We start from the raw sequence: 12,749 nt of genomic DNA, 5'->3' as shown, positions 1-12,749 counted from the left end.
CGGCCTCCCGACTCTCCCGCGATGGGGTATGCTCCAGGTGTATTTCGGGGGGGTGAAGGCTCCTCTTCTGAACCGCCAAATTTTAGACCTCGGGGAAGGGCTCCCCAACTTGTTTCTAAGCCGTTCCCGTCCTGGGAACGCACGTCAGCGGCGGCCATTTTGGGTGTTTCTGATGAAACACTTCCTGCTTCTCCGGGGGCTGGGGGATTCGATTTTTCCCCCGATTTGAGCCCGGTTTGCTCTAAAGCAGTCAGGCTAGTCCGTGTTCCCTCCCAATGCCACTAGGTTTCTCGCCAGGATCGGTTCAGGTTCCTAATTTGGCAGGGTTCAACAGGGGAGATGTTTGACAGAATTATGATCAATTCATCGTCTTTGGGCGAGTATGGCTTTTCACCTTTTACTCTGTTCTTGCTATTGTATATCTTCCCTCTAGTTCCTTAGATTTCTTCATTTTCTGGAAATTCAAAAAAGAAAAAAAAAGCGGGAGATAATATATGTATTTATTGTTGCGACCCCAGTCGCTTACGCAGCGACCAGGGCTCTTACCTTCCCCGCGGGTCTCCTCCCTGCGCCGCGAGCTGCACGATTCCGGGCCGGCCTGGCCGCATGGCAGCGGCGTCCTCCTCGTGGGGATGCCGGCAAGCCCGAGGATAGCTCCGCCCCCTGCGGGGGAATGCGCGCGCGCGAGGGCTGTCCTTTTGAGCTCCCAGCACCCGGATGTGCCGATCCGCCCTCCTTCTGACGTCAGCCCCGGAGGGGGATTTAAACCCGCAGCTTTCTTCTTTGCTTTGCCTTGCAACGTGGTCACTCCTTGGAGAGAGTTAGTTGCTGCTATTCTGCCTGCCTGCTGCCTGTCTTGATCCTGGTTTGTCTCACGATTCTGCCTGCCTGCTGCCTGTCTTGATCCTGGTTTGTCTCACGATTCTGCCTGCCTGCTGCCTGTCTTGATCCTGGTTTGTCTCACGATTCTGCCTGCCTGCTGCCTGCCTTGATCCTGGTTTGTTTCACGTCTCTGCCTGTTCACTGCCTGCCTCGACTCTGGCTCGCTTCTTGGAGCCACTACTTGCTGCATACCCAGACTCCGGCACACCTCCTCGTTCCTGTCTACAGCTACCAGTCCAGACTTCTGTCCGTCCTCGGTTTTCCCTCACGCCAGTGACTCTCCTAAGTCCCAGCGGTCCGGGTCCCTACGGGCTCCTCCTGGGGGGACCTCGGACTTCCAGGGCGAAGCCACCTAAGTCCTAGCGACCCGGGCCCTAACAGCTCCTCTGGTGGGGTCACGGGTTTCCAGGTGAAGATCCATCCCGCACTGTGTGTGTCTGCCTTCCGACCGTCCCATATTGCCGGTCGGCCCAAGGATCCACACCCGGAGCACAACATTTATATATAGATATTCCAGTTAATTTTTGGTTTTAAAGTTGTTCATAGTTAGCGTTTGCAGATAATACTGGCAGGGTGGTGTCAGCACGGATGCATATAAGGTATGACATCAGCTAGCCTGTTATTCTTTGCCATCTTCTGGTAGGTGTACATAAGCCATGTGTAATGACTGGCCTGTCTGCTCTAGAGGAAAGGAAATTATCAGGTAAGTAGTAATTTCACTTTTTCTGATCTACGGGTTGCAATAATCCAGCATTCATTACATTGCATTAGAGAGCTGTGTTGTAATAAAAGCAGAATTGTAAACAGAGAAACAAAAAGGAAAACTCATTATGTTGTTTCTCACTTAGGGAGCCTGGTGGATGTAGAAGTACATTAAAAAGAATCAATAAGGAAAAAGCAGTGGAGCTCAAATGGGAGCAGTTTGTCACACCAGGAAAGGTAAATGCATTCTAAATTTCCTCTTTTCACATCATGGTTCATTTTGAAAATGTTGTGTTTCTTCTGGTTTCGTTGCCTCAGTATGAAATATTATTCAATGGATTTACACTGATTGGTCACATGGTGTATCATGTATGGTTATGAGATGCTCTCCAAACTTTGGGTTTTCTCTAGACTTTGCTAGTGATTGGATTATTGTAATGAAGCAAGAGCCTCTCCACCTCTTCTGTTCCACAAGAAGGCTTCTTATGCTGCCTTAAACTTAGATGTAGGTTACCCCTGTTTCAACACAAAGAGGAAATCCGGGAATTTCTAGCCCCTCCTGAGGATGTCTAGCCTTACTTCTGTCCAGTCCTTTGGGCCTACCCTTTTCAATCCTTACCACTCCTGGGAGTAGGACTCATGTACACACCTGGCCCTATCTGGTGAGTGGCACCCCTGTCTGGCCTAGTAACTGATATTCCAATATACTCTTGCAAGAGGTTATTCTCCCACTCAGTCCTCTGGCATAACACGTCCTAGTGCTTGCCTCCTTGAACTTCTCTTCCAGGTCCTTAAGCTGGGTAACCTTCCTCCCTAATGATCTGAGTGACTGGGTGGAGAATTTAAGCTCGGATAGGCTGTGGAGCAAGTTGGGTTCTCTCTTTCTCTCTCATGTCCTCCTCTTGGGATTTGCTCCTAAGCAGGGGTATTCATCTCCCCCATGGGTACAGCCCAGGTTCTAGATATTAAAACCTTTATGCTCTTAGGCCCAGATTTACACGTGCTGGGCCTATTTAAAAAAGGCCCGGCGACGCGCATAAAGCCCTAGGATGCGTCTAAGTCCCGGGGCTTCGGGAAAGGGGTGGGGCGGGGCAGACCTGGGGGTGGGGCCAGAGGCCTCCGGCACAGCAGCCATTTGCTATACAGAGTGCTGCAGGAGTTATGGGGAATTTCCCCACTAGGAATTGAGTTAACTGGGGCGGTTCAAAGAAAACATAAGTATTCTGTAAATATTTAACCACGCACTTGCATGGAAATTTGAGGAAATATTTCCCCCCAATTAACAAGACCTGAGGTCTCAGCAAGAGGAATGCTTTTCTCCTCTTCTGGGTTGTTTGCATAAACCCAGGCCTGGTCTACATTCATCATCAATCTCACAGGCGCAAATTTCCTTGGACCTTGTGGGAGGTGTAGGACTCCTAGTGGAACACTGGAGCTCTGATTGTCATTTACGAATATGGGCATCCACACATAGGCACATGGATATCAAGTCATCAAACACTAAAGGCAGCTCTCTGCAGGTCAATTCATCCTTGATCCGATATGCTAATCCATTCAGGAATGCCACAACAAAGGCCTCATTATCCCAGCCCATCTTTGCCACAGCCGTGTGGAATTCTACAAATTACTGTCCCACAGTACAGGTCCCTTCCCTCATACAGAGAAGGGAAGTAGAGGCTAAGATCAAGCAGCTCAGGTCATCAGAAATGCATTTAAACACCGTGCTCAAGGTGTCACAGTCTAAAGTCATGTCTCCACCAGTCCAGGCCAGAACTCCACCAGTCAGTAAGGCTATTGGTATGCCACTTTAGACTTATTATCAGGAAAACAAGAGGTTTGCAGGATAAAAACTATAAAGTACTTTTGGATCTCCAGGAAAACGTGGAGATGTCTCCACCTAAGGCTCCTTATGCATACGCTTCATAGTTGCAGGAAGTATAGGAATAGAAGGCAGGATTTGCAGTGACAGTGATACAGAGAAGATTTTGGACAGGGCATTAACCTGTTCCTGCAGGCATACCATGTATTCCTGAAGGCTTTCCAGGCATTGGTCCAGCCCCACCAGGAATTTCAAAAAGTGTGGCCAACTCAGTAAAGATCATATTGGCCAGAGCTTGATGTAATGTTTGTAGCCTGTAGGTAGTCCCAGAAGAGTCAAATCCTGGCCACCAGTGGTAGATGGACTTCAACTGAGGCCATCTACCACTGACTTTCAGGTTGAGCCATCTGGTGCTGGTGGCCAGCAAGGCATGAGGAATGGGGGTAGCCCCTGACATGGACAAGAGGCCAGTCACAGGATAGGGAGCAGGAATTAACCTGAAATCCAGGAGGCCAGGAAGGAGAACAACAGGAGCGCCGAATGTAATATCTGAATGTAGAAGTTGACAAAATGTAAGTCTTCTGGAAAAAGAAGCAGAGCTAGAGTACGAGGAATGGAGGATAGGACTAAGCTCTGGCAACTGACTGTTGAGACTGCCTCAGTATAAGTACTGATTTATACAGGAAACGGGATGGCGCCCAGGAGTGAGGAGGGAGGGCTTGTGAGAAGCACAAAGCTGGGAGGACTAAAAAGACAATTTCAGTAGCTTACAGTACTACTTACAGGTCACTGGAGCACTCTGCAATGGATCTTCACATATATAACTTAAAAGGTGTTACTTGCCCATAGTAGAAAAAAAAACAAAGTAGTCTTTCTTTGCAGCTTCAATTAAACAAGGAAAATTGCCTCTGTGTAACTTCAGTGTCTCATTAGCGATTAAAGAAAACAGTAAAGCTAGCAATGCTCTGTTTCTTAAATTGTTCAGACTTCTAACAGAAATTCCTTTCTCCCAAAACACAGTAGTACAGCATTTCACGCCCCCCTTAAGAACTTAAATAGATTCTCTTAGCTTAGTCTCTTGAGGGTTTGGGGAAAAATGTCCTGACTCTGTGTGCTAGTCCTCAGTCATCCTCCATAGTTAGTAGTTTTTCAGGCTGGGGTCTTGTATGACACTGGTCACTGTTTCTTCTTCCCGCCCATGCCCTATCTCTTCTATTGATCAATGCCTCTGTCTTTATACAGCTAAGATACTATCTAAATTGAGATGCAGACTTCATCCAATATTATCTGTTCTCTGCTGCTGAGTCACCCAAGAGTTAGGTAGAAAGGGAGAAGGAGAAGGATTCTGTGGTGTGTTGTATCAGTGGTGCCAATTGGCTTCTGCAACCGAGGAGAGAAGTGATCTTGCTCAAAGGTGACTAGGACCTACGGAGAGGTTGGCTAGGCCTCAAGAATTCCTGGGAGACCAGAGAGGAGAAAGATGAAATATTCCAAAGGAGTATCAGATTCTGAAGGGATAGGGATTCCCTGGAAGCTGAGGGAAGAGTATACTGGGAGGTGCCAGAGGAGAGGCATCCTGCCTAGGAAAGTCCAGAGAATCAAAGACTGATCAAACCTCCTTTCCATTTCAGTCTGAGGCATCCATGAGTTCTGCTTCTTCCTCTGTTTCTGAAGGCAGCTCTACCTCCATTGGTTCTGGTTGTTCCCAGCATCCTTGTTCCTCTGGCACCTGTGCCTCAGCTCCACCCCAATCAATGTCACCTAGGTTACTGCCGGAAAGCTCGAGCCCAACCTCCTGCCTAACTGCTTCCTGTTTAGCCTCCTAGGTCTCCTCAGTCAAGCTAGGCCCCCTGGGAAATGTAGTACTCAGTTTTAAGGGAGTTCCTGGGACTCCTAATCTTTTTTTGTGCTCTGCCTATATGCCCCTGGGATTTACTGTGGGGGTCAGCTGTCTCCCGAGTGGATACCTCCTGTCTATTCTCCTACTGATTATCACAAATATATTAGTTTTTTTGTAAACCATCTTGATTTTATTATACAGATAATATAAAACATTTTTAAAATAAACTAAAATAATTAATTATTACTGATAGGTCTTTCTGCACATTTCAAAAAGTGGTTTTAAATTATATAGTGCGGAGAGTGTGTCATGAGCCACACAACTCAAGGCTTCCATATGACTAACCTGAAGGTCTTGGGAAATACATTATACTAAGAAAAAGTTTGAGAAGCTGCAGCAATGATGCTTGTACACAAGAGGGTAATATAGCCACTCATAAGGATAATATTTTAGGCTTATGTGGGAAGATGATTATGCTGTAAATCAGAATAACTGGGAATGTTTTATGGTGATCAGCTGGCTCGAATTTTTAGGACAGGTTGGTCCAGTCTTTGTTTTATCTCTTTGAATGCATGAACTTGTAGTTCTGGTTAAGGAGTACAAGTCTATGCATGCAAAAAGGTAAAACCAGGACTCGATCAGCCTATCCTGAAAAAAATCGAGCCAGGTGCCAACCTTAAAACTTTTATGTTGACTCATCCTCTGTCTTGCCAAATGATCAAGAATTTGCTGAAGTTAGAATGGGGAAGAAACCTTCCCAATCTTTGCTCAATGCAGTGACCTTAATTTGATGAATCTTAGAAACTGTATCATCAATAATTTTAAATAAATGTTTTGTCTTAGACCAAGAAGATCCTGCAGAAACCAGTGCGCAGCCAATTTTTCCTTCGCCGGAAAGCATCCTTAATGAGCATCTCCCGCTTCAGCGGCCTGTCCTCTACCCACACTCCTACTATGGGAAGTATGTCCTCCCTCATCCCCAGCTCTGAGGATGGTGCCACAGGGATCCTGACCTCTTCTGAAGGTTACAGAGAAGGGGAGGATAATGATTCCATGGCCAGCAGCTCCCTGATCTTGTTGAAGACGAGTCGAGAGCATGACGAAGCAGTCTCAGACTGTGAGTGCCTTTTTACATTGTCTTTTGTGTCATTCTGAAGCATTTACTGAACAGTTTTGTAGTATGCAAAAGGCTCTCTGTTAGCTCACATTCCATTCATACATAAAAATTATAGTGTTCTGTTGGCAGTGAATTTTAAAAAAGCATATTTCTCCCTACTGCAATGGGCATCAGCAGTTTAGTCAGGAAATTTGAAAGGAATCTAAGCTAGAGGTCAAAGGGATAATATAGTGCTGCAAGAGTTATTGGTAAATCTATGAATGTTCCCCTTAGTAGGATAAATCTGCCCTCTCTATCTCTCTTAATTTTGTTTATTTTTAAAGGGAAGTGTTTGGCAGTCAATATCCTCACCTCTCTTTTCTATGAGATAACAGAGGTAAAATGCACTTCTCCGATGCGTCTGTTTTTTATGGGAAATTCCATATTGCTTTTGAAGTGAATTTAATGGATAAAAAGAGCATCTGATTTAAGTTTAGAGAATTCCAGAAACAGTTTTACTGTCTTAGCAAGTGAGTTCACATTGAGGATAGAACAGGTAAACTGATTAGTTACAGTCATAGAAGTTTATCTTTAGAAAGCAGTTGTACACACACAACTCCATATTTGGATCTGAGCATGATATCTCCCAGCAGAACAAAGAGAAACCAGAAATAAACACACAAGAAGAACATGCCCCCCCCCCCTTTTATTTTCTTTTATTTATAGGTTTTATGTCATTACATAAAGATATAATAAAGAATAGATGCATATTAAGTAAAAGTAATACTCCCATTTTAAGATTTTTTTTTTTCCTCCAGTACAATATTCCTCCCTTTCCCCCATCTACCATAACCCTCCTCTTGGAGCTCAATTCCATGAGCTATGAACAGTTGAATATTCCCTCAGAGGGCCTCTATCAGCACGTCCTGAACTCTACTGTCATCCCTCTTTCCCTCACAAGTTATTCTCATAGCCCCCAATTTTTCCAACAATACTACTAAGTCAGAAATAAATCCTGTTTGAGTAACCCATGGCCTACTGAAATCTAAGATAAGCACAAGAAAGTTTATACCCTTCCATGCTGTTAAGGGTAACCCAAAGACTCCATATAAAAGATGTAACTGATCACCCTCTATAAGCATAAGCAAAAACTCTTAGAAGTCCAATGACGAACAACGATCAAGGGGCAATTAAGGAAACTACAGACCAGTGAGTCTGATGTCTGTGCCAGACATCATAAAGAACAAAATTGATGAATATATAGATTGGCATAGTTTAATGGGACAAAGCCAACCTAGATTTAACCAAGGGAAGTCTTGCCACACAAATTTGTGACCTTTTTTTGAGGGCGTAAATAAACTTGTGGATAAAGGTGAGCCAGATAATATAGTGTATCTGGATTTCAAGAAAGCATTTGACAAAGTCCCTCATGAGAAACTTCTTAGGAAATTAAAAAGTCATGGTATAATGGGCAGTGTCCTATTGTGGCTTGCCAACTGGTTAAAAGAAATAGAGAGTAAGGCTAAATGTTAATTTTCCCAGTCGAGAAAAGTGAATACTGGAGTGCTCCAGGGATCTTTCTGGGTACACTCCTTTCTAATATATTTATAAATGACCTAGAAATGGGAACAACAAGTGAGGTGATCAAATGTGCCGATGTCACAAAATTATTCAAAGTTGTTAAATCACAAGAGGATTATGAGAAATTGCAAGAGGACATTGCAAAACTGGGAGACTGGGCATGCAAATGAAATGTAATGTGCACAAGTGCAAAGTGATGCACTTAGGGAAGAGTAACAAGTTATAGTCACATAATGCAAGGTTCCACATTAGGAGTCAACACTCAGGAAAAGGATCTAGGGTCATCGTTGAAAATACATTGAAATCTTTTGCTCAGTGTGCAGCAGCCAAGAAAGCAAATAGAATGCTAGGGATTATTAGGAAAGGAATTAGGAAAGGAATGGAAAGGAATAAAACATTATGGGGTAGACTTTCAAAGGGTTACGCGCGTAACCCCCGAAAACCTACCCCTGCGTGCGCTGAACCTATTTTGCATAGGCTCGGCGGCGTGTGCAAGCCCCGGGACGCGCGTATGTCCTGGGGCTTTCAAAAATGGGCGGGGCAGCGGTCCTGGGGCGGTCCCGAGTCCTCCCAAGCGTAACTCGGCAAAATAAGGTAGGGGGGGATTTAGGTAGGGCTGGGGGGTGGATTAGATAGGGGAAGGGAGGGAAAGGTGGAGGGGAGCTAAAAAAAAAAAAAAAAGTTCCCTCCATGGCCGCTCTGATTTCAGAGCGGCCTTGGAGGGAACAGGGAAAAGCCATTGTGGCTCCCCTTGGGCTCGTTGCATGCAAGGTGCACAAGTGTGCACCCCCTTGCGCGAACTGACCCTGGATTTTATAAAATACGCACGGGTACATTTGTACCGGGTAGCGCACACAAATGTACCCCGCACACATAGGATTTAAAATCGGCCCCTGTGCCTCTGTATCACTCCATAGTGCGACCTCATCTTGAGTATTGTGTGTAGTTCTGATCACCACATCTCAAGAAAGATATAGCAGAATTAGAAAAGTTACACAGAAGGGTGACCAAAATGATAAAAGGGATGGAACAATTCTCCTATGAAGAAAGGCTAACAAGATTAAGGACGCTTCAGCTTGGAGAAGTGATTGCTGAGGGGAGAGATGATAGATGTCTATAAAATAATGAGTAGAATGGAAATAGTAAACGTTAATCAGTTGTTTATTCTTTTGAAAAGTACAAAGCCCAGGGGGGACACAATGAAGTTACTAGATAATACATTTAAAACTAAGAAGAGAAAATATTTTTTTTTCTCAACGCATAATTAAGCTCTGGAATTCATTGCCAGAGGATGTGGTGAAAGCTATTAGTGTAGCTGCGTTCAGAAAAGGTTTGGATCAGTTCCTGAGGGAAATGTTTGTAAACCATTATTAAGGTAGAATTGAAGAAATCTACTGCTTATTATTAGGATAAGCAGCTTGGAATCTGTCTACCTCTTGGGATCCTGTCAGGTACTTGTGACCTGGATTGGCCACTGTTGGAGACAGGATGCTGGGCTTGATGGACCTTTGGTCTGACCCAGTATGACAAAACTTATGTTCTTATCTGTCTGTGGAAAAATTAAATGAATAGGAAATTTCAGACAGTAAACAAATGACTAATATGGTAACTGAGGCTCAATATAATAAACTTGCAAACCCTTCCCCTACCCTCCCTTTTTGGTGAGATAGGAAGTCACTGTTGGCAGCACCAAAATTTTTCTTAGAAAAGATCACACTCATCCAACAAAATTAGGCTCCAGCATGGATCTGCCACTAACTCACTAGCATATTCCCTTGCATACCTTCACCTCTTTATGCCACCTTCTAGATAAAAGAACTGAGTACTAAAAGGGACATATATCTTCATAAAAGGGAATTCATATAATTGCACTTATAGAGATCTAATAAGTAATATGGGTAGATTTTAAATTCACTTATGTGTGATTTACATTAACTTTTGAAAACCACTTCGAGTGATCAAATACCCATAGAGCATTTACAATCATAGGTCTCATGGAAAGTTTTTTAAACTTTGTTATTTATTTTGAAAAATATCTGTGTAAATGCAAAATTACTTTAAAAACAAATAAGCTACATTGGCCACCCTCTAATCCTCAGATACCAAAGCTGATTTGACTGAGAAGTAAAATATTACCAGTAATAAGTCTTTAATTTCATTATTTAGTTTTTTCAGAACAGTGGGGATACCATCCAGTTCTGGGGATTTATTACTGTTTAGTTTGTCAATTTGCTCTACTACATTTTCCCAGTTTACTGTGATTTGCTTCAGTTCTTCTGAATCTTCACTCTCAAAGAATGTTTCTGGCCTAAGTATCTCCTCAATACTCTCCTCAATAAAGATTAAAGCAAATAATTAATTTATGTTTTCTGCTATGGCCTTATCTTTCCTGAGTGCCCTTTTTATGCCTTTGTCATCTACTGTGGCAGATCCCTCTGGTCTGGCCATCAGATGTCACTGTACCTGTCTTAGGACACACTTTTAAGGAGCCATCCAACCCCATCAGTCCCTCCCACCTGGAAGGTCTGGACTGGATGTCAGAACACTATTTGCCCAGCTGTTTTAGAACACCATGAGATCAGTTTGAGAAAGCCTTTGAACAATAAGGATGTTTCCATTTCATAGTCTGGTGAGGTCTCCAGGCTTCACTATGGAGTTTCTTTTAGAAGTGATATCTCATTGTGCACTCCATGCCAAGGAGTTGTTCTTCCACTCATTTACATAGAGAGAGATTTTTACACCTGATATCATTTTGGGGCAAAAGGGTTCTCATCAGGGGACCAAAGACCTGTAAGCCCACCCTAAATCCTAGGTAGGAAATCACCAATGTTAGATCCTGCTGTGAGAGACAGAGAGGACAGAAAATGTATCCAGTTTAACTTTAAGAAGTGTTTTAAATATGAAAATCAGATGAAAATAAAAATCCTCACACCCACCAGCCACCCAGCTGGCTACATTCAAAAGAATCAAATTGTCAAGTACAATGACTGTCCTAACCCTTCCATCCTGGGCACATACCCCTGGAGACAAATTCTTGATGCAAGAGAATACTGCATCACCTGATGGGTAGGTCCTAGCTTTATAATCACGTCCTGCCACATCAAGGAGATGCCTTCTAGATGACTTCAAGGCAGCACAGGGCCTGCCAGACTGGAGGGAGAGCTATTATACTATCTCCCTGTAGGTCTCCTCTATATACCTCTCTGTCAGCCTCAGCAACCCCAGGTCTGCCTCTCTAGCCTACAGAGATCAGACTTGTTCTCTGTGAGCCAGGAACTACTCACCAAACTCCTCTCCTCCTCTAACTCCTGACACACCCTCAAAGAGGCAGCTATAAGAAACTGGTATATACATAAACAAAGAAAATAATAATGCGACACATGTAAAATGACATTTATTTATTTATTTATTTATTTATTTATTTATTTTTAACCCCTTTTTTTTATACTGATGTTCCTGTAAAAAGATACAAATCACATCGGTTTACAATGTAACTGCAACATTCACTCAGGGGCGATACAGAGAACAAGAGTGACAATTAACTGTGGAACGGGTCATAACATACCATACCATAACCTAAAATGTCATCTCTAAACAAATGAGATGATAAATGAGAGAAACACTCGAAACAATGCACTGGACTGTGGAGTAAGAACGGCGTGTCAGCTTGAAAGAGTCAGGCTGAAGTGAGGGAGAATTAAGTGACTGGGAAGGCTTGGCTGAATAGCCATGTTTTAAGTTTTTTTTTTTAATGTAGATGGGCAAGGCTCTTGCCTGAGGTCTGGAGGCAACACATTCCATTGATGGGGTCCTGCTGTCGATATGTCGATATGACATGTGATGTGTAAAATGACTCACGACGCAACATTTACATACGCGATGTGGAATTTCATTAATTTCCCTAAACACACCCATCTTTTTATCACTAGATGCTAACGCACCATATTTCTGCTATTTTTACCATGGCTTGATGAAATCTAGGGGTTTGGTTAGTAATACAGTCAGAGGGTTGAAGCAAGAAATAATTCACTAGGTTTTAAATTTATATGAGGTCTAGTTGCAATATATCATTTTCTTCTTTGGGGGCAGCAGGAGGGCAGTCAAATTCCATAGGACTAATATCTGCAGAGGAAAGTTCAGAACTGTCAGGTAGTGTGGTTATAGCTATAGGAGCAATCAGCTTGGAAGTGGATTTACAGCAGAAGTTCAACATGCATTGCCGAATGTGGCATAATAAAATACAAGAGATTAACATGATAGCAATAAAAATTATTAGATACATTAAATTCCTTCCCAGATTTCTAAACCAAGTCCCTATACCTAGAAAATCCCAAGAATTAAATGTGGGTATGTGAGGAGTTCTAGCTTTCCAACAAATACCTGAAACAAAAACTAGTAATAATCCAAACTTCAAACAGAAACTTAAAAAGAAGAAAATGGTACAAAAAATTGCAAGATACTATGCTGCAAACTGTGCCAGCATATTTCACAGAATCCATCAGTTACCTACTGAGAAATTGCTATTTACCTGATAATTTCCTTTTCTCTTATGAAGACAGGTTAATCCACAACCAGTGAGTTATGCACCTCTACCAGCAGATGGAGGAATTGGGCAACCCTTAGGCACGGGGGATGGGGGGCTAGTTTAGGTAAGATGAGAGCAGGTGTAGTTTTTTATTTCAGAAGGGAAAGATGTATATCATGTGTGTTCTCTGAGTTAGGCCCCCAGTCTGACATAGGAGAAGAGAGGTACATCCTTTGCCAATTCCTTCAATAAGGCTGGAAGGAAGAAGGATATTAAGAAGTAGTCACCATAGGTCTTTCATGCC

At 43.2% G+C, this 12,749-nt stretch overlaps 1 protein-coding gene across 2 annotated transcripts in view; it reads left to right on the top strand.

Annotated features, from left to right (window-relative positions):
- The window catches only part of CCDC60 (coiled-coil domain containing 60), a 126,686-nt gene that overhangs the window by 76,596 nt on the left and 37,341 nt on the right, over positions 1–12,749 (top strand). For both annotated transcript variants that reach the window (XM_029571595.1, XM_029571596.1), the window contains exons 8-9: positions 1,731–1,821; positions 6,087–6,360. In XM_029571595.1, coding sequence (XP_029427455.1) covers positions 1,731–1,821; positions 6,087–6,360 — 365 coding nt within the window. The remainder of the gene's footprint in view (positions 1–1,730; positions 1,822–6,086; positions 6,361–12,749) is intronic.

Source organism: Rhinatrema bivittatum, chromosome 11 (genome assembly GCF_901001135.1).
Source record: "Rhinatrema bivittatum chromosome 11, aRhiBiv1.1, whole genome shotgun sequence".
Lineage (NCBI taxonomy): Eukaryota > Metazoa > Chordata > Amphibia > Gymnophiona > Rhinatrematidae > Rhinatrema > Rhinatrema bivittatum.
This window is presented reverse-complemented; position numbering and strand designations above follow the sequence as displayed.